The sequence below is a fragment of the Excalfactoria chinensis genome, chromosome 2 (assembly GCF_039878825.1).
Source record: "Excalfactoria chinensis isolate bCotChi1 chromosome 2, bCotChi1.hap2, whole genome shotgun sequence".
Lineage (NCBI taxonomy): Eukaryota > Metazoa > Chordata > Aves > Galliformes > Phasianidae > Excalfactoria > Excalfactoria chinensis.
Window position 1 is genome coordinate 57730897 of NC_092826.1, and position 22877 is coordinate 57753773.

Sequence of the window (22877 nt, forward strand, 5' to 3'; positions counted from 1 at the left end):
TAGGTTAAAAACAACCCTGTGTTCCTAAAAACTTGGATTTACACCAGTTCAGATTGCTTCACTTTAAACTGCTAAACTGATGTAGGCTTGTCACCAGTAAGGCTGTTCTTTGTGAGTTTATTACAGCTTCCCCTTAAGTGGCCCAAGTCTGTGCAGATATAGGTAGCCTAAAATGCAGCTGAGGTAATGACCCATCACACAGCTTCAGTCCCCTGAACACATCATATACTCACTTTAATAAAGTGAGCAACCTCTGTGCTGGTGCAACCGTACAGGCTCTTTTCCATGAAATGATGAGCAACCTGTGTACACCTGTGGCTGCACCACTGTGAGTGTGCTGAAGGTAGATTACTATCCCTACTGCATCTTATTGTCAGCTTCTTGAGGGATTTGACACTTAAAACCTATATTAGGGGGACTGCTTAGCCACAGGAGGTTTGTCAAGGCTCTTCATCTCATACAAGTTATTTGTGAATCTTTTTATTTTATTTTTATTTTTCTATTTAGTTGGTTAACATGGTGGATAGTGCTTCTCATAACAGTGATTGACTTCGAGCTGGCAGAGTAAGCCTCGCAGCCCAGTCCAATATATGGTATGACTTATGAAGATTAATGATTCTGACTTGCCCAGCAAAGCTTTCTGAGAGCTCTAGATGAAAAGTAATACGTAAGGCCTGGATGGATTTATTAATAAAGTACCAGTCACAGTGCAGTCTCAGGCAAGATTCTTCACCAGTGTGTTATGGGACTTATCCTACATACGTTTACACCAGGGAGACTTTCTCAAACCCAGTGTACAAAATGTTCTTAAAAGCTGCTTACCTTGGAGAATATCTGTCAAGATTCCTGCCATTTCACAGTAAGAACTTGGATTTATAATATCCATAGAGGACAAGAAAGAAGGAACCAAGATGTTGCCTCTGTAAAGATGTTTTGACCACATTGCTATTAAGTGTCAGCCTTCAAAATTTGAGGAATGCTTTTTGATTATTTTTGTGCTGCTCATGTTTGTGCTTTTTTCCTATGGACGGGCTAGACACAGAATGTCATAATTAACACGAGTTTCAAACCGTAATTACCATTCTGTTTAGATAGCTGCAGTTAAAGGCAGAATTATGATTTCAATGACAGTATATGGAAGAGTGTTATAATTTTTTTTTCAGCAAATTAAGTAGTCACAAAAGGCAGCAGATGGGCCTCTCCTGATACTTCACACCACAGGAAAAAAAAGCCGCTTTGTAGTTCAAGGAAGAGGCTTGACATCTGCTTTACTTTGTCACAGACTAACTGGCTGTGGGTGTATGAGTCATTTAGGCATAGCATTTTAAAGAGAGCTGTTTCAAATTAGCTGTCTGTTGGTGTAGCTAGGCACTTAAATAAGCTAAGTTTCAGAGTTGCAGAGTGGCTTAAACTAACTAAACAACCCAAAAACTAAAAGCTGTTTGGATGCTACTCAGCTGCTCAGGATATTAAATATGGCTTTAGGTTCCAGTTGCTGAAAATTTTGGCCATTAAATTCTCTTATGTTCTTTTCACAACAGGAAACCAAACTTGTAAAGTTTCTCTGCCTTCTGAGAACAATTTCTGTTGCTTCATTCAGATTCTTCAATAATGAGAGTAGAAAAAAGAGCAGAGAGTTAAAAAAAAACTTTCTGAGTCTTTCAACCACTGGTATTACTAATTTATAATTATCACCTGAAATCTTGTTTTAGACATCAGCTGCTAAATTATGTGTTTTGTTTTTTTTTTTGTTTTGTTTTGTTTTGTTTGTTTGTTTTTTAAGGTTTACAGGCTTTCTCTTTCTTTTTAGAAGAGTTTGTAGAGAAAAGTTAAAAAATAGAAGTTCTTGAGTGAAAAATAAAAGAAACAAATATAAAATATTCGATTTTATTATTTTTAAACTCATTATCATGATACCTCAAGAAATATTTTGGGGAGCTTGATTTGTGATTTTAAGTACTGTTTCCTTCACATACATATTTCTGAGAGGTCAGTCAGTGTTCCTAGTGAATAAAATGAAGCAAGTTGGTTGTTACATACAGTCAAACTTTAGGAGAGTATATGAGCTGGGAAGATTTTTGACTGTAGCAGCAATATTTTTCAATGATAACCCATGGTTATTGGTCTGTAATATGTTTTGTCTTTCTCCATAAGCAATCCATTACTCATATATATGATTGGAGGGCACTTCATAACTTTGTGTCAGGAGGAAGCTCTTCTGACCAGTATGACCCACATGAGGTAGCAAGAAAAGAATTTGACAAGGTCAAAATCAGTTTGCCATAAGATACTGAAGTGTCTTCAGAGTTTCTCCAACACTATTTCTCTCTTTCTTTGGTGCCGTTCACGTCATTTAAGAATTAATGGACCTTTAAAGCTCGAATGGAATTCACTTTTATTATTGCCCCACTTTAAAATGTTTAGGCCTTGAAGAAAGAAAAGATAATAACTACCAAATACATCCCATCATTCGTTGTGATCAGAATAAGAAGGCAACCCTTCCACTGGATATTTTAATGTAATTCCTTCAACTGGTAGTAATTTTGTCAATACATGTTTTCTATTAGGACCTGAACCTCACCAGTATGCTTGTTGACGGTGCTACAGTCAGTGAATGGAACCTCCAGGGTCTTCCAAATGATGACCTTTCAATTCAGAATGGCATAATTGTCACTAAAGCATCTAGATATCCTTTGCTGATTGATCCACAAGGTCAAGGAAAGATCTGGATTAAAAATAAAGAAAAGAATAATGGACTACAGGTAAATGCTTCATTTAATATGGTCTTGTTGGGACTCTAGCTTCATCCCCTCAGTTTCACTTGGACTAAAAAGATACTATTTTTTTGAAAAGGATATACCTATTTTATAGCAGAGCTAACAATGCAGTGTGATATGACATAATAAACGGCTTAAAACCTGTGTTATATGCCTCTAGATATTTTAATTTTTTGAAAAATTTTAATTTAATTATTTTAATCTCTATTATTTTTCTAAAAGTAGTAGTGCCTGCAAGACAAAGTCTTAATTTTGGAAAAACATATCTATCCCAGTTTGTTTTCTGATAAGAAGCACCCCCAAACCATGTCATAACAGATGCTTGGAAAGGCTGTTCAGTTCTAATCTCAAAGGCTTACATTAAATTTATTACATTTATGATTCTCAGTAAGTTTAAGACTTGATATTGTGAAATGGAAACTGAATTGGCCATTCAATATCTAATTGGTACATGACCATAACCTATAAATACCTGCTTTACACTAGTGTTTTGAGCATAATCCACCAATGTTTAAAAGGTATTAATGAAATACAGTAACAATATAGATAGATCAATAGTAGATAGAGAGATAACTACATATACAGTTAACAGTAAAGAAAACAAACAAGAGTGATCCCCTGTTCTGGTAAGCTTTATGGTTCCTTCCATCTTCCAATTCGAGACATTCTATGATTCTACGATATCCCAGGATAAGTATGATTTTTGAAAGCTGAAATACATTTTGTACTGTTTTCTGTATGCTTACAAATGCATGCTATGTTGTGACCCAATCTTCCTAGGTTACAGCCATGAACCACAAGTTCTTCAGAAGTCATATAGAAGACAGCCTGTCCCTTGGCCGACCCCTGTTAATAGAAAACATTGGAGAGGAACTTGATCCTGCTCTAGATAACATCCTGGAAAAAAATTTCATAAAATCTGGTTCAGCACACAAAGTAAGATGAATTGTGAACATGAAAGAAAAAAAACCACATCGGGCTTGTGCTGGGTATCTGATAATCTGGATGATATGAAGATTCATACCTTTGCTATGCTTAAAAAGACAAGCAATGAACTCATGACTTTTCTTATTTGTTTAGAAAGTGTTTATGAAATAATAATAAAAAAGATCTGTTTTTCATTGATAAAATGACTGTTTTTCTGATTTCAGCTTTTGAAAACTAAGTTGTTTTTATTTATTATTATTTTTAGGTGAAAGTAGGTGACAAGGAGGTAGATCTCATGAAAGGGTTTACCCTTTATATGACAACAAAGTTGGCTAATCCTGCCTATACTCCAGAAATCAGTGCAAGAACCACAGTGATTGACTTTACTGTTACTATGCGAGGGTTGGAAGATCAGCTCCTTGGCCGTGTCATCCTCACAGAAAAACAGGTATCTAGTAATTTGCAATATTTGTATAGAGGAAAGACTTGTTCAGTATTTGCACCATGAATGTCTTGGCTGAAATAAAATGCAAGAACAAAAATGTACGTGTAAGTTTATTTTTCTTGCTTTTTTGGAAGGACAGCATGAAGCTGGTCCTTAATTGAATTGAAGAATCTAAACATTTGTTATAAGATCTGGCCTTGGAAAGAGAAAAAAGAAAATTATTCATTAAAAATACATCATGGGCATATACATGACATACATAAAGCATTTTTATTCCTTCATATATAGCGAATTCTCCTCTTTTGGTCAAAAAAAAGTCTTTTATTTCTAAATTCTTTTTAAAATTTAATATGAATTACATGAATAAATGCTTATGAATTCAATCTGCTTTTGCCAGCCAGCTCGAGCGTGCAAGAAGATATGAAATTTTTAAGGAGCCCTCAAAACAGACCTGACCCCACTTAGAATCAAATTTCTATTGATTACATGGAAACGAAAATAAGGAAGAGAATTTTCTCATGGGTGTTTCTCAGAAATTTAATTTCATAATACAAGATCTGAGATGTCCTCCAAAACAATTCCTGTTCTTCAGTCATTCCTCTTTTTTTTCATATGATCTAATTGAACTGACTACCCAAAAGCTTGGAAGTCAATTCATCATAGACACTGGGGACAAATGTGAATTGTGGTTAGTTTTTTTCATTTTTATTATTTTATATTGTACTGCGTCAGTCAGCCAATAAATACATTATATTGTTCAGTTGTTCTAACATGAAATATTTGCTTCTTTTCCCATTAAAATGAAAGCATGGAAGTTGTATTTCATAGCAAATGGAATGTCTTATATGTTTCAAAATGAGTATTTCATAATTGCATTTTTTTGTAAGAAAAGGTAACAAATTTGGAGTTAGCAGAGCTGCTGCTTTCAAATTAAAAAAAAAAAGTAAGATTGGTTACACATGAAAATGTCCAGGTAGGTTTTGAATATCTGAGACTCCACATTGTCTTTGGGCAGCTTGTTCCAGCATTCCATAGCCCTCAAAGTAAATAAATTTTCCTCAAGTTCATGTGGAACTTCCTATATTCCAGTTTCTTCCCATCACCCCTTGTTCTGTCACTGTGCAAGGCTGAAAAGAACCTGGCCCCATCAACTTTACTCCTGCCCTGTTGGGAGTAAAAGCCTATAGTCATAAGGTAGATGCTCCAGGCCTCTAATGATCTTCGTATCTCTCCACTGGACTCTTTCTACAAGTTTTTTGTCTTTCTTGAACTGAGGAGCCCAGTACTGGAATCAGTACTCCCATTATAGCCTTACCAGGGCAGAATAGAGAGGGCAGAAAACTTCCTTCATCATGCTGGCTGTGCTCTTTTTAATGCACCTCTGGATACCATTGGTCTTCTTGGCCACAAGGGGCATACTGCTGGCTTGTGGTCAGCTTGTTGTCTACCAGAATACCCAGGTTCCTTCTCTGTAGAGCTCCTCTCCAGCAGGTCAGCCCCTAATCTGTACTGGTGCTTGTGACTATTCCTTCTCTGGTGCAGGGCTTTGCACTTGTCCTTGTTGAATCTCATCAGATTCCTCTCCTCCCAACTCTACAGTCTGTTCAGGTCTCGCTGAATGACAGCACAGCTTTCTAGTGTGTCAGCCACTCCTCCCAGCTCTGCATCATCAGCACACTTACTGAGAGTGCACTCTATCCTTTCATCCAGGTCACTGATGAAGTTGATGAACAAGACTGGACACAGCACTAACCCCTGGGGAGCACTGCTAGTTACAGGCATCCAACTAATCTCTGTGCTGCTGATCACAAGCCTCTGAGTTCTACTAGTCAGCCAGTTCTCAATCCACGTTGTTGTCCACCCATAGATCCCACACTTTCTAAGCTTATCTATGAGGATGTTACAGGAGACAGCATCAAAAGCCTTGCTGAAGTCAAGGTACACATCTGCTGCTCTCCCTGCATCTACCCAGCTGGTCATGACATAGAAGATTACCATAGAATCATGGAATCTTTTGAGTTGGAATGGACACTTCAGGGTCATCTAGTTCAACTCCCCTGTGATGAACAGAGACACCTATAGCTACATCTGGGTGCTCAGAGTCCTGTCCAGCCCAACTTTGAATGTCTCCAAGGATGGAGCTTCCACTGCTTCTCTGGGCAACCTGTTCCAGCATCTCACTTACTGTAAAAAAAACTGTTATTTTTTATATCCAATCTAAATCTCCCCTATTTTTGTTTGAAACCATTTCCCCTTGTCCTATCACCATAGAGATAGGACACTAAAGAATCTGTCCCCTTTTTTCTTATAGCCCCCCTTTAGATACTGAAAGATACTTTCAGGTCACCCCAGAGCTTTCTCTTCTCCAGGCTGAACAGCCACTGCTTTCTCAGCCTGTCCTCATAGGGGAGCTGTTCCAACTCTTGGATCATATTTGTGGCCCTCCTCTGGACATGCTCCAGCAGGTCCAAATCTCTCCTGTACTGCAAACTCCACATCTGGATGCAATACACCAGGTGAGATCTCATCAGTGCGGAGCAAAGGGGCAGGATTACCTCCCTTGACCTGCTGGCCACACTTCTTTTGATGCAGCTAGAGTCTCAGTCTCTGAATAGCATTGTAACTCTCAGGCATTTCGACTGCACCACACAGCTTAGTCAGGATGGTCGGAGAGGTCGAATATGATTTCCCCTTGTGAGCCCATGTTGACAACTACTTATAATCTCCTTTTCTTCCACTTGGATGGAGACAACATCTAGAATAAGCTGCTCCGTCACCTTCTCAGGGATGGAGGTGAGGCTGACTGGCCTGTAGTTCCATGGATACTCCTTAGTACCCTTGTTGAAGACTGGTGCAGTGTTGGCAGTCCTCAGGCACCTCTCTCATTCTCCATGACCTTTCAAAGGTGGTAGGGAGTGGTTTGGCAATCACTTCTGAAAGCTCCCTCAGCACTTATGGGTATGTCTCAATGGGACCTATGGATTTCTTTGCGGTGAGTTTATTGTCAACCAAGGAGAAGTTTTCCTTTCTCCAGACTCTCTCTTAGCTCCAGGGTCTGGGATTTCTGAGGGGCAGTCTTAGTAGTAAAAACTGAAACAAAAAAAAGTGTTCAGTAACTCCTCCTTCTCAGTGTACTTTATTGTCTGAGAGGGCACCTACCTTATTCAGCAGAGGACTCAGATTTTCCCTAGTCTTCATTTTGCTACTGTCAAACTTGAATCCCTTTTGTTGTTCTTGACCTCCCTCACCAACTTTAATTTGAAGTGGGCCTTATCCTTCCTTATCACATCCTTGCGTGCCCTGACAACGTTTCTAAATTCCTCCCAAGTGTCCAGACCCCCTTTCTCCATTCTGTAGACTTCCTTCTTCCATTTGACTTTTTCCATGAGCTCCTTGCTCATCCATGTCTGTTTCTTGCCACCTTTGCCTGATGTCTTACTCTTGAAGCTGCACCAATCTTGACCTTGGTAAAAGTGGTGCCTGAATATCAACCAACTCTCTTGGGCCCCCTTACCTTCCAGCGCTTAATGAATGGGAAACCTTCAGGAAGGTCCTTGAAGAAGTCATTGTTGGTTCTCCTAAAATCCAGGGTTGCAATCCAGGGTTGCTACTTATTGCCTTTTTATTTCCATGTCAGATACTGAACTCTGCTATCTTATGGTTGCTGCAACCAGGGCTGACCCTGGCCTTCACATTCACAGGCAGTCCTTTATAAGAACAAGGTCCAGTACCACACATTTCATCACTGGCTGCTCCACTGCCTGCTTCAGACAGCTATCTTCGGTGCGTTGAAGGGACTTCCTGGGCTATGTGTGCCTGGCCATGTTGTTTTTCTAGCAAATATTCAGGGTGATTGAAGTCCCCTATGAGAACCAGTACCTGTGGTCATGAAGCTACTTTCAGCTGTTTGTAGAAGGTCTCATCCACTTCCTCCTCCTCATCAGGCATTTGGTGATTATGGATCTCTGTTGAGAGAAGGAGGTTTCAATGTCTTTTCAAGATAGAAAAGTGATTTCTCATGGCTTGTAGTGAAGCTTCTACTTTTAAATGCTCAGATAAAAAGTGGTGCAGGTGGCCTCTAGTCTGGTGTAGTTTTTCTTTTCCTGGACAAAGCTGTTACATAATTCACATTGAATGTATACAGTAATACAAGCTAAAAATTATTTACTGAAAAATATTAATCCAATGCAGCTGAAGGGAGCTGCAAGGGTAACTATTTAGTATTAGCATTAATTACTGCACAGGGACATTACTGCAGGTGCTCCACATTTATTAAACCATTCCATTCAGCAGATATGAAGAAATCATAGTTATTCCGTCTCAGTAAGAGATGAATGTCTTGCCATGGATAGCCAAGGGAGCTCTGATAAATTTAGTTCAAAGAAAAAACAGAGCATTAAGAGAGAATTTGAAAAGCAGGTTTTCTATTAGAAACAAGAAGACAAATTTATTATCACTGAACTAAAGTAATAGATTAAAGGGACCGAGACGTTCTTAATGATTGTTACAGTGATCAATGAAATACATGATCAAAGAAGTATTTATTTATTTATTTATTTTGCTTCAAAGATTGCTCCTCTATCTGTTTGGAAAAAAAAAAATATCATCAGCATCTTTTTCTACTTTGATAAAGAAGTTGATGCCAATGTTTGGGTTCAGAGAAGCTAGTCTTAATGTTACAACTGTGCTCGTGAAATCCACTCGCAAGCAAAAGCCTGGCATCTGATATATTTGCTCATTTTTTGAAAGATACGCTTTAAAGTCTTACAAATAGAATGGATATACTGCCTGTTCTTAAAAAAGCATGGCCATACTTAGAATATAAGCACATACTTAAATGCGTATTTAATTACTCTGCAGAACTGGTCTTATTGTGTAATTCTGACCTTTTTTGTGTGTGTTAATGAAAGAGGAGATAATGCAGAAAATGAATCTGAATGACCAAGGCTTAAGTCATTCTCTTCTTTTAGTGCTCATTTATTTGTAGCCTCCACACAGCTACATTTTATGGCCCGAGAATATATTATAAACAGATTTCCAAATAAGAAGTTAGTGAGAGTGAAGAAATTTGTCACTCCCTCTCTGAAATCCTAGAGAGCTTCCCATGTACTCTATAACTTCATACATCTCCTTGTTCTCTAACTTGTCACTTTGACAAGAATGAAAATAAACCAGAGCCGTAGGTTTAGGCAGACTGGTATTATTAACTGCCTTTTTCTTACAGGAATGTTGACTTGATTGATTAAATAAAGCACCTAGCAAAGGTGTCTCTAAGCTGTGTAGGACTGTGCAATACAGATGCCTCATTTCACTTGGCATTGTGTTGATTTTTCTGTTATTGTCACTTGCCATCGCCTGTCTTGTAGAAATTGCACAAAAATTCCACACACATAGATAATAATTGTCGTATTTTCTGTTTTCTAAGCAGTGGAGGAGTGTATCTTGCAAAGTCACAGGATGATAGAAATTAGAAATGGAATAGGCCACCCAGTCAATTTCCCTACAATGTAAAATAAGCCCGTACAATGCATTTTTCAGTCCTTCATCTGATTTAATTTTAAGTACTTAATGCAATGTAGCTTTTATCATTTCCCATTGGAAGCTAGTTTCGGTGCTTTGTGCATCTTACTCTGAGGAAGCTTGTTCATGTAATTCTGATGCATATTCACTCCTCAGTGCGCAACATTAATCAAACAAATGTGGTATACATATAAATCACTCTAGCATATAATGATTCCATATTTTATAGAAAAGCAGGAAACCCTCCAATCTATCATGCATTAAATCAAATTTTCTGTGCCGTTTTACAGCTTTTTTTTAAAAAAAAATCAGTTAATGAAAATGTCTGATTTTCTGAGTCCAGGAACTTGAGGCAGAAAGAGTCCAACTGATGGAGGAAGTGACATCTAACAGGAGGAAAATGCAGGAGCTTGAAGATAATCTACTCTTTCGCCTAATGAGTACAGAGGGCTCTTTGGTTGAAGATGAGTCTCTAATAGAAGTCCTAAGAATCACTAAAACAACAGCAGAAGAGGTAAATTTTGAGTGCCTTGCAGATGCATTTTGTAATTGTAATTTGAAGATTATCTGTGGAAAGATATATTTTCTATTTTTGTTTCCAATCTACAGTTTCTATGCAGCATTATCCTTCTTAATAAATAGTAGAAATAGTATTATTGTCCGCTATAAAAATGTTGCAAAATTAAACTATTACCTGGATAATTTCCTATATTCCAGATGTACCTTGCAAGTGTTAATTTGAATCAAGTCCTGCTGTGCTTTGTGTTTGAGCACATGAAGACACAATTGCCTCTGTTGAGACACCAACAAAGCTTGACTAAAAATACCAGTGTGATCTTAATCAAAACCTTTTCCTTTTGCTTGTGCAGTCTAAATCACAAATGACATGACTAAATCTGCATTGTCTTTTCAATTAATTTTAAGGTCAGTGAAAAATTAAGCATAGCAGCGGAGACAGAGGTGAAAATCAATACTGCACGTGAAGAGTATCGGCCAGTTGCTGGTCGTGGCAGCATTCTTTATTTTTTAATTGTGGAAATGAGCTTGGTGAATGTCATGTACCAAACCTCCTTACGGCAGTTTCTTGGCATTTTTGACCTGTCAGTGGAAAGATCTCAGAGGTCTCAGATCACAGGAAAAAGGGTGCTGTATATAATTGAGCATCTCACCTATGAAGTCTTCAAGTATACAGTTCGAGGGCTGTATGAAAATCACAGATTCCTGTTTACTTTGCTGCTGGCGTTGAAGATTGACTTGCAGGCCAAGAAAATTTCACACAGTGAGTTTGAGACACTGATCAAAGGTAATTTTTCCATAAATATTCTCTATTTGCATATGTCTGTGGACTGCCAAATTCAGATTTCACAGTGCTTACACTAGCAGTTTGTTCTATCCATTAGGAGCAGTGCTTTTTAACCGGTGAGTGAACACGTGCATATTGCAAAAGAGAAGTTTACAATATAAAATCTACAAAACAAACAATGTAGACTATTTGTTGTCAAAATAATGCTAAAATGAGTTTATTTAACAGTCTTGCATTGGATGACGGTCAACAAAATCTCTCTTGATTGCTGGTGAGCAGGCATAGTAAGGCATGGGTACTTTGTACCACATTTAAGTAAGATTGTAAAAAGAAAGTAGAAATGTGTTGGACATTGTAAAACATCACAATGTATCGTCTTCACTACATTATGCTACCAGAGTGTGTCATTGCTAAGACACCATGACAAAATAAAACTTTGGTATAGTTTATGAAGTTCTTGTGGGGGCAAACACTGTCTCTGAGATATGCTAAGCATGGTCACAAATGAAGATAAGTTCAATCAGGTTCTTGCATCCAGATATCTTAGCTTGATTGGTGAACACCAGTTTAATATTCAGCTGTGGCTTAGCTGCATTCGAGGTACGAATGGGCATGATGCTGGAATGGTGGGTGAACTGTTGAAGTTGCGGTCGTGGAAATGAATGTACCATGTGCTTTGTCAATCTGTAGAATAGGTGAAGGAGGGCTGGACTAACCATAGATCCTTTCTACATCTGAACAGAACACTTGAGTTTAAGTATTGTAGAGTAAGTATTGCTTTACCTCTCCAGACAGAGGAAAAGAAGCTCAAATAATACTGGGATATCACCTCTGGGAGACACTGAGACCATTCATTGTTCATTAAATAACTCTTCTATGCATAATTCTAGGTCTCTGTGTCCTGTTTTACAAAGGTTTTTATCCCTCAAATAACAAAATTCAGTAGTTTGGATTACTTGTTATTATTATTATTATTATTTTCTGCATTAACAATGCTTTGTTTGTTTGTCTGTTTGTTTCTCCATATAAATATTTTGCTTTGTAGGAGGTGCTAGTCTGGATCTAAATTCTGTGGAACCAAAACCAAAAAAGTGGATCCTTGACATGACATGGCTCAATCTTGTGCAGTTGTCTAGCTTGCACCCTTTTAATGAACTTCTGGTACAAGTTGTTAGGAATGAAAAGGCCTGGAAAGCTTGGTTTGATGCAGAGGCGCCTGAAAAAGCTGTTGTTCCTGATGGGTACGACAGCTTACTGGATCAGTTCCGTAAACTTCTCCTTGTCCGTAGCTGGTGCCCTGATCATACAGTTGCCCAAGTAAGATATACTTTCATATGGTGTTTATGCTATGTGGCATCTCCTCTATAACTACTGATTCTAAACTTATGTTCCATGACTTTGTTTTTTATCATAGTTTTCTCACAGAGTGAAGTATTTTGAAAAATGAGAAAGATATTGAAGCCCTACTAATATATATAGGAAAAAATAGTTTGATTCAAATGTAACACATGAGGGCATTGAATAACACTGTATTTGACTTTTAAAAATATTGGCCGTTTTTTTTTATGGTGTTCAGTAAGTGGAGCCCTGAAACTTGTAAAGCATTTGCATTCATCCAGTGAATTAAAAGATGCATCCGTATTTCTTCACACAAGATGTGGAAAGGAAACAGTTCACTTTGATGACGGGTGCAATAAAATAGCAGAACTTTTTACTTACCTGTCCCTCCACAGTGAGGAGGTAATAATTATGACTGCCTCATGGCACATATTGTAAGAGAAATTGCAATGGGATTGCAGTTTCTCAACAGTATGTGATATTTGTATTTTCTTCTCTATACAAGTTTCTAAGAGATGTTTGAGAATATGATTATATCTTCTTTTCTTTTTTTTCTTTTTTTTCTCTCTCTCTCTCTTTTTTTTTTTTTTTTTTTTTTTTTTTTAATCTTCAGCTGCACTGAAAAGTAGTGCTTCTGATTTTGATTTTGCAACCACTTCTAATCTAGTGGTTGGTGGTCCTGCACACAGCAGGGGGGTTGAAACTAAGTGATCTTTGAGGGCCTTTTCAACCCAGGTTTTCTATGATTCTGTGATTCTAAGATTCTATGATTCTGTGATTTTTCTTCCATATCCCAGCTTTACATGTTGTATGTTGTAATAGCACTCTGTATTTAGGTGGCACACGGTGGTAGAACTGCCGCTTGCAACACCAGAGGCCCGGGTTCGAATCCCCCTGTGGCGCAAGCGGTAGAAGTGCCGCTCTGCTACACAGAAGGCTTGAATCCTGGGAGTTGGACTCGATGATCTCTAAGGTCCCTTTCAACTCGCACAATACTATGATACTATGATATATTTATCTTCCTTTCCTACACTTCAGTGGACAAAGGAGAGAAGTATGGCAGCTTCACCTTCTACAATCTAAACAGACTGCTGTTTAGCTACTGCTCATCCAGCAATACTAACATTTGTCTTGCACAACCACCTTTGAGAAAGATTGTTGTTTCAAATACTGTAATTATTTTAATTGTTGAGGAAAGAGGAGATGCTTTTCTGTTATTATATCTTTATCTCTTCTTTCCCTACTGGCTTTCCAAGCACTATGAAATTTCACCTCTTTTCAGTAGGACAAAAGTCACAGTAGTGGCAGGTTTATTGATGGATGTGTTTTTTTCTGGATCTGGCATCTGGCTCAGTCTCCTTTGATCTTGGGTGTTTCTTTTCATAATGCACACCTCAGCTGGTTGTTTGCACAGTTGGAAAATCATGGCTTTCAAAAAAGTCTTTCATACACCTTAGAAATCCTTTACAGCTTAAAAATCCTTTTAGAAAATGTCCATGAAAAGAGGAAAATAGAGACATAGAAAAGGCTGAGACCTTTAAGACTGTAGTCTGAGCTGTGTTTATTTTTTGTAGAATTAGATAGTAAGCATAAGAGACATGAACTGAGTAACCACTGGATGGGAGAATTTCTTTTTCCACTTCCAACAAATATATGGAAGACTGTAACTTAGTCAGTTGAAAGATTTACCCAGTCTGCTATGCTGTATATCCAGTGTCAACAGTATGTGCTTAGAGGAGCTAATGTGGTGGGTATCAAGCAACTCTTTCACTTGGCTATCTACCAACCTGGTAAATTAAAAATCAAATATTTATGGTTTTGATAGCTTTGTTTTGTTTTGATTTGCTTTTTAGGCTCGACACTACATTGCAGAATCCCTTGGTGTGAAATACGCAGAAGGATTTATACTTGAAATGGAAGCAATGTGGTCAGAAAGTGACTGTCGAACACCTCTGACATGCTTTTTATCAGTGGGGTCTGACCCCACTGAAAATATAGAACGTCTTGCGAAATCAAAGGTATCCTAAACTGAGTTTGCTAGAGCTGACAAAGACATTTATAATGTCTGTCTCTTGAACTAGAAATGTTATTTCCATGTTTTATGTCTGTTCTAGTGGTGATTTTTTTATTCATACCATTGTCTTCTGCAAGTTAATTTTGGATCAGTAACCAAAATGAATATTCTGAGGAAATGAAAATGTTACTTTCCTGATTTTTCCAGGTCTTTTTTTCCAATGAGCCCTCTGTCTTTGTGTAGCAGACTAGTATGGTCCATTATTTAGTGAAAAGACTTAGCTATAAGAACAAAGCATTACTTGCGGTGTAAGCTCCACCCCATTCACTGCAGGAGATCACAGTAAAGACAGTTGCAGGAAGAACAGAAATATAAATTAACAATATAAAAATGTAGCGATAGACAGAATGATTTTGGAGACCCCGTCCATCAATTCACTTCAGGGATAAATTCAACATTTCTTACAGCACTCCATGCTTTGTGTTTTATAAGTCACAGCATAGATGCAAATATAATTTTCCTGAGAATATGTTATTCACAGTTGTTCTCCATTACTTTTCCTCCTTGATAGAATGTATCTTCATTTAGAGGTGCAGAATTTTTTACACACTAAGTAAAATTCACTTGCAAAAGTGAGGACAGTACACAATCTCTGTTATTAATTAGAAAATTTGTGTGCTCATCCTTGAAAACCAGGCTGCTTTTATTTTATTTATCTGATCATTATGTTGAATGTTTAAAGTTAGGATCTAACTCTTGCATCAGTGCTTAATGTTAGGACAAGACCTTTGTCCCTAAACCAAATAACCAGTCAATGTACCAACACAGGCAAGGTAGTTGGTTGAGCAGGATTTTTAGACTTAGTGGAAGAAATGTGTTGGAAGAACAGGCTGGAAATGAACAACTTTTGAGTCCCTTATATTTTAGCTGTTTTCAATTGGAGTCTGTTCTTTGTTTGTTTGTTTGTTAATTGTTTTTTCATGGCCTATGGTATGAATACCAATTTGAGTATCAGTTTTGTGATGGTGTTTTCTGTCACCCAATTTGCCCTTCAATGTGCATATCCTGCAAATCAGATTCCTAGATAGGTACTTATGCTCTCTTGGATAGGAGTTATTTTTTTTGTAATCAGTGAAGAGTGGTGCCTGTGAAAGCATTTCAGAGCACATGATTGAAATGTAACTTTGACTTGCATCCAGGAGCTGAGTTTTTCTATCCCACTGGCCATGTAAGGAGTGAGGTGTGCTGAACTCCCTACAGTGTCACTTGAAGTCAGCCGGTCACTTAAGTCGGAGTCACTAAAGTCAGCAGTGGGGGGAACAAAGCATTCTCCCATTCCATCAAATCCAAAGCAAGGCCTTTGTCAGTCTGGGGCAAGTGCTCATAGAAAGTGTTCTCTAATTTTGGCTGTCAAGAAAACAGCAGGTTTTCTTGTCATTTTTAAAGTGTATTGCAGTGGGCAGTTTTAAAATGTTTTTGTGTTTTAAGGAAGCATAGCTAGAATAATAATAAGCCAGGCCAAAAATTATATTAGCAACATAAATCAGTTTTCTACAGTTGGAAGTGTTCAAATTAATAACCAGAATTTATCTTTCACTCTAAAATTTTATTCTTCAGATGACCACTTCTCAAAGAAATGGAAACATTAGCTGTGACTCCTGAGCTATATAATCACCCTTATAAAGCTAGCTAGGTCTATTTTAAAACTAGTTGGATTTATGCCTCCAGTGATTTCATTTGAACTTGGAGTGAAAATTCAACCTTCTGAATGAAAATGAAATTCACACTGCCTAGCATTTTAACTTCATTAAAACTGGATATTTTAATTATTATACTATTTGTTTCTTATTTAGGGATTGATGCATAGAACCTTTAGCAAAACTGTTAGGGACACCGGGATGACTAAAATTATAGCAATTTCATCAGCATTAAGATGACACTGATATACTGGTGTGACTCACTATTTACAGAAACATTCTGTAGGCAAATATTTGGATAAAAGTCTTTTAGAAGGGATAAAACTCTTTTAGAAGTAAGAAAAGAAGGACAATCCATGGTGAAAAAATATTTTTTCCTTCTCTTGATGTTTCTATAACCTTTAATGAGCGTGCATTTGAGAGGTAACATTGCTAAGAGGAGCAAATTATGAGCAGATGCTTTGTTAAGGAATACTGAACTTGCTGAATATCTATGCAGTCTGTAGGGATGGTGATAGCGTCTGACTTATGGGATTGCTAGCTGTACTCAGATACTCTGTAGAAAAGAAAGTTTTTGTCCCTTCTACACATGGCTTCACAGCTTATTCAGCTTTACTTCTTTCACGTTATTTAGTTTTCCTGCTTTTGGCTGGAGTTCCATTTTTATACTGATCTGAGAGCAGGATATAATTACTTTCTAATCTTCGGTGTTTTCTTCTTAAATCTTTTTCCAGGATGTGAAGGATCATATACAGTAGCTCTGTTTATGCTATTCAGTAAAGCCTGGTCAGGACCTGTTCTTTGATCCTAAGGCGAAATGACCCATCACACCCTGTATCTATATGGTCAAACTTTCTCTCCTACAGCCTCATCCACACTGTTTAGGACTGGATGACTTTCTTTCTTCTTTTTTTTTGTTTCACGATGGCAGTCCCTAGCAGGAAAATCTAACATTAAGCTTTTAGCCAGATGAAGACAGGCCCAGACTGGTAAGTCTTTATGAAGTTCATTGCTCATGGCATGAGGGATAGTCAGCTGTAGGTCTTGGGCAGGAAACAAAGTCTTTTCATCAATTCTCTTGCCTCCAGCTCCACTTGTATTTACAATATATGTGGAATAATGTACGGAACTGAATTTGGGGATTCTAATTTTCCTGGTTAGGAGACAGCAGCCAACCTAAGTCTAGGGATCGCTTATTAATAAGTAAGGACAGAAAGAAATTTAAGCAAGAGGGAGTTTTCCTGCATTTTATTTACACAGCTTTATAGTTGTATATGGCCAGTTTTTCTTTTCTAGATATCTTCCTGAGGTCTTTTTTCATCTTATGCTTTTCTGTTTTCTCTGTTTTGCTATAATCGACTCCCATTGATGTTAGTGTTTTTCTTTGTGGCACAATGTCACTATATATTGGCTGACAGAAGCAGTAATCATGTGGCCAATTATTGCAGAGAATTATATTTTTAAAAAACTACAAATAAAAACTTATTTACTTTCCAGAACATTCCCTGTCGCGCCATTTCAATGGGTCAAGGCCAGGAAGTCCATGCAAGGCGCCTGTTAAATCAGTGCATGCAAGATGGAGGATGGCTCCTTCTACAGAACTGCCACCTTGGCTTAGTGTTTCTTAATGAATTAATGGACACCATCACAACGACAGAATCAATGAGTGAAGGTTTCAGGACCTGGATAACTACAGAGGCTCACCCAGAGTTTCCTATTAATCTTTTACAGGCATCTATCAAATTTACTAACGAACCACCTCAAGGTAGGAAACCATGCTTTTCCTGGGGGAGCATAGAAAAAGAGGCTTGATTTTATTTCCTCTCTGAATCATTGAAATCTACACTATGCTTTAGTCCTTATTCTCTCAAAGTGCTAAATACGGCTCTTAGTAAATCAGTCTTGCAACATGTAAAGCATACATCTTTTGGGGAGAAAAACTGACATTGTTCTGTAACAGAAATTGATTGTGTTTTGTTGTTTGGGTAAACCCTGTGGATCTTGTCAGTGGAGCTTTCTTAAACTTAGTGCCTGCTGCCACTCTTTTCTTGCCGTCCTGATGACTCCACCCAAGCATGCAGAGGAAAACTGATCCTGTGCTCTTATGGGTAATGAAATTGAAAGACACTTCTGAACACTTGACCTCAGTGTCCCACACTGCAGTAGGTGGCTGTGGCTTGTTGCTTTTTGTTATGTCATCTGGCACTACTGTGAAAAGTCTGATCCTAGCACCTTTGTCATTGCCCTTCAAGTATTTGTTGCTACTGAATCACCCTTTATCTTCTGTAACCAACAAGAGAGTAAATATGAACCTCTGGTAGATCTGAATACAGGGGTTTACTGAAGAGCCAGCGAGGTTAGAGCTTTTATGCAATGCGATTGTTTTAGACTTTCACTTTCTTGTGTTCCCCTCACATGATGCTTTTGTTTGGCCTTGGTTTTCCTTCCCATTTGAGAGAACACTACTGTCCAGGATGCTCAGATGGAAAATCAGCAGAAGGTCAAGTCAGCTTCATGCTGCGTAGCTGCATGTAACAACTCGTCTTGAACACTGGCCTAGGTCTATGGGCATCCACTGGTATTTGTATCCATGCATTTATCTTGCATTTTTTCTGCACCCTTACTCTGCCACTTTCTCCAACCTTAGTCCACATGCACAAGCACAGTGTGTGATCAGCTCCCTGACTGGCAGTTCTAACTTACATTGTTCTGACTTGGATCACTCTGACTCACTCAATTTTTGGACCCCGTACCATTCATAGCTACTAAATGACAGGTTTGTGCTTCAGAATTCAACTTTTCAGTTTTGGACAGGCACTGTCTCATATATGCACACACTGCTGCCTTTCAGTATTCACAGTTTAAGTTGTTTTTTACATCTCCGTTTTTGTAGGTCATGCACTCTTTGCTCCGTGCCACATTTATAGGCTTCTTCTGTTTCTCCACACCTCCTTTGCATGTCAAAAGTGGGCATTGTTTCTGAGGGGAAGCCTGATCATTACTAAGGAAAAACTGATGATAACTTAATTCAGTCTGCTGGCTATGCTCCTTTAAAGGTTGTCCACTATCTGATTTATTTGCTATGAGAGTCCTATAGTGGACCAGGCATCTGCAATAACCTTGAGATGATTATCAGTAGGACTCAGACAGTCAGATCTTAGCTTGTATAAATGCATGGGATTGTTCTGACAGAGATGCAGGACTTTTCACTTCTTGTGAACTTCATGCAGGTACTGTTTGTGAAGTCTTCAGGGCTCTGGAGATCCATCTGAATTGCTGCTCCACCATTCAGTATGTTAACCACTCTTTATAATTTATCATTATCTGCAAATTTGTTGAGGTTGCCTTTTGTATCCTTATTCAAGCAACTGAAGAAGATATTGAACAATATCTGTTCTTGGTGTACTTGGATTTTCCATGGCTGCTAGGAAACCATAAGCCATTGATGAGGGACAGCAAAGAGCAATGAAAAGGCTTTTGACACTACCTCCCATAACATCCTTAGAGACACACTAATGAAGTAGAGATTTCACAAGTGTACAGTGAGATAGACTGAACTGTATGAAGTGCCAGGTTCAAAGTGTTGTGGTCAGCCACAAAAATCCAGCTGGAGAGCCAGACCCTAGAGAATGATACTAGACCCAGTAACATTTTACATTTTCATTAATGACCTGGACACTAGGCAGGGGTTTGGAACTACATGATCCTTGAGGTCCCTTCCAACCCAGGTCATTCTGTGATTCTGTGATTCTCAGCAAATATATATAGATGATACAAAGTGGTAAGAAAGCATTGATATACCAGATGGTCCTGTTGTTCAATGGGATGCTGACAGGCTGGAGAAGTGGGATAACATAAATCTGTTGAACTTCAACATAGGGAAATGCCAGACACTGCCTCTGGAGAGAAAGAACTCCATACACAAATACATGACGGGTCTGAGCAGCTGCTAACGCAGCTTTGCAGAAAAGGACATTTTGCTTCTGATGTATATAAAATGGAACATGAGCCAGCAATGCAGCCTTGGAGCAAAGATGGCCTGCAGCAGCTAGTATTCATTTAGGAAGATCATTTCTGAAAGGCTGAGTGAGGTGATACTTCTGTACTGAAGCAGCGCTGTCCAGGTCTGAGCTTCTCAGTGCAGAAAACACATGGACATACTAGAACAAGACTAGTGAGGGGTCACAAAGATACTGAATGGCATCTGATGTATGAAGAAAGGCTGAGAGAACTGTGATTGTTTAATCCTGAGAAGGAAAGGGTTAGGGACCTTATCAACGCATGCATACATGTGATGGGAGGGAGCAAAGAAAACAGCAAGGCTTTGTATTGGTGCCAAATGAAAGAACAAAAGTGATGGACATAAGTGGAAATTCAGACAATTTCTGTATAGCAGTAGAAAAAAGACCAAGTGTGAAGATGGTCTCTGTGTGACTGGAACAGCTTGTTTGGATTTTTTAATGGCTTCCTCCTCATGACCCACCTGGACAAGGTTCTGAGTGACAAGCTTTAGCTGATCCAGCTTTGAGGAGTGCTGGGCAAAGTAACCTCCAGAGACCCCTTCCAGCCTCACCTGTATAGAGTGATTCTGTCTGATAGGAGATAATCCACCTTTTCTTAGTCTCTAACCTATAGCTGCCTGTAAGAGATTATTCTTTTATACCGTTGACTCAAAGTTTGCTGAAGGACACATGAACAAGTCCAAGTAAGTCCTGGTCAAGGACTGAGAAATCATTTGTCTGAGAGACACAGATGGACAAGGCCAGGGACAATGAGAGAGAGACACGCTGCATATGAATGACCAGGAAGAATGTGGCCATCTCAGGGGGTGCTGCGCATGGCTTTTACCTATGCACCAGGGATGTCATGTAGACAGGAAAAAAAGGAGGATAGAAGGGGGATCAGTGACCATGAAGTCAGGTTTTCTGACATCAGATTCCTCACAATGTGAACAAGAGAGGTTTCTGACATCAGATTCCCCACAACGTGATGCCTGCATGCTGAAGAAGGACAAGGTTTCTGACAACAGATTCCTCATGACCTGAGACCTGCATGCTGAAGAAGAAGGTGTCTGCCATCAGATCCTTCACTACAAAGTCCTGCTCGCTGATGGACTCTCCTGGACCTGCTACCTGAATCCTGCTGCCTGCTCCTGGACTTACCCTGTGGCTTCTTACTGCTACCCGCTTGCTGCCCAATGCTGGCCATGCTGCTGCTGCTCCCTCCCCCTGTACTTTTGCCTCAGACCATCAGAACGTCTTGCAACAGGACTGCTGCTGGATCCTGGTGGTGACTATCCCCGCTTTACGCAATTCTTGCCTCTTTCTATCTTCTCTATTGCCTGCCTTCCCTTCCCCATCACCATAAATCATCCATCCTCACCTTCCCCATCTCCATGATTAAGATTTGTTATAAACTGGTTGGACCAACATTTAAACTGTTGTTTCTTAATCTCACGCTGGGTATCCATATACCAAAGAATTTCTTCAACCTCCAATAAACTGGAGTGAGACACTGTCCTGCTGCTGACTGCCCCTCTCTTACTCAAACCACACTGCTATCTGCAGATGTCATTTTTATATTTATAGGAGCAACTTACCATGCTGCTAAATGTGTATTATGAGGAAGGACAGTATTTGTACATAGGTCACTTTGAAAGTACTGCCTCCTATTTTTTTTTTTTTTCCTTTGGAAACTACAACAGATAAAGAAGCACAATAACACTATTAAATAGAGCAAAATCTCACCTATAAAACAGTGTTTTTCAACATATTCACCACCATTAGCTATGCATTTTTGACAGCGATGAACAAGAGTCTGCATGCTGCTGTTGTAAAAATCTGCATGGCTGTCAGAAGGTGGCTTGCCTTTCATGTCTCTGTCACCACCACTGAAATGCACTCCCCACTACTTCACCGTGTTCACACCATGTCCACTGTCTGATCTCCATAAACATTCAGCAAGTGCTGATGAATGTCAATGAGTGTCAGTTGCCATTGTGTCAGACTGCCTCTCTGTTGCCCTCTGTCACGTGGCAACATTGGAATACTGTGGGAAGGTTCAGCCTCTACTGCGATACCACCAACATCCATCCCTGACATAGTGAGCCAACATAATGAAATAGGAGGCAATACTTTCGAAGCAGCCCTCATGTTTTGAACTCTAGAAGAATGACATCCTCAATCCTAACCCTTACTGTCTTGTTAACTCCCTCATATTTGACTGTGTAATGCATTAACTTGACCTGCATTTATATGCATGTTAGAACTGATTTCAGTTAATGAAGTCAGTGGGGGCTGAGAATTTGTATCCACGGTCAAATTTAATCCCTCAGTCATTTAAAACTCTTATTTCGATATTCATCCTTTGCATATTAGTAAGGCTTCTAACCAAAGCGTTTGATTGGAGTGAAATGCATCCTCTTTCTCTGTACATACTTTATTCTCAAGAGCAGTTAGTCAGTCTCTTGATAAAAATTTCTCATCTTTTTCTCTTCTCCTCCACCCTTTTATATTCAGTGCTCAGCATATTTTTGATTGTGCTGTGACCCCTCCTTATCATTCAAATCATAAATCCTTTCAAATGATAACAGCCTATAACTCCAAGAGGCAGTTTTATAATCCAGGCTATTGCCAATTTACAGCTTGCATTTAATAACAGAAATATGCCTGGGGTAACAATTTAAGTCAGGATGAAATACAAACAGTTGTAGTTTTCTGATACTGTCCCACTATGTTCATAGCATGCTGTGATAAGAAGCTTAGTTTGATGAATTCCTCTTAATTTTGGAGCTTTATTCTGATATATGTTGAAAATATGTTTGCTTGAATATTGTTATTCAAGATCTTTCTGAAGT

At 38.7% G+C, this 22877-nt stretch overlaps 1 protein-coding gene across 1 annotated transcript in view; it reads left to right on the top strand.

Annotated features, from left to right (window-relative positions):
• The window catches only part of LOC140248793 (dynein axonemal heavy chain 5-like), a 144593-nt gene that overhangs the window by 91426 nt on the left and 30290 nt on the right, over nt 1–22877 (top strand). Inside the window, exons 63-70 of the mRNA XM_072329829.1 lie at nt 2568–2762; nt 3558–3713; nt 3970–4152; nt 10013–10183; nt 10594–10972; nt 12018–12289; nt 14164–14328; nt 17519–17786. Coding sequence (XP_072185930.1) covers nt 2568–2762; nt 3558–3713; nt 3970–4152; nt 10013–10183; nt 10594–10972; nt 12018–12289; nt 14164–14328; nt 17519–17786 — 1789 coding nt within the window. The remainder of the gene's footprint in view (nt 1–2567; nt 2763–3557; nt 3714–3969; nt 4153–10012; nt 10184–10593; nt 10973–12017; nt 12290–14163; nt 14329–17518; nt 17787–22877) is intronic.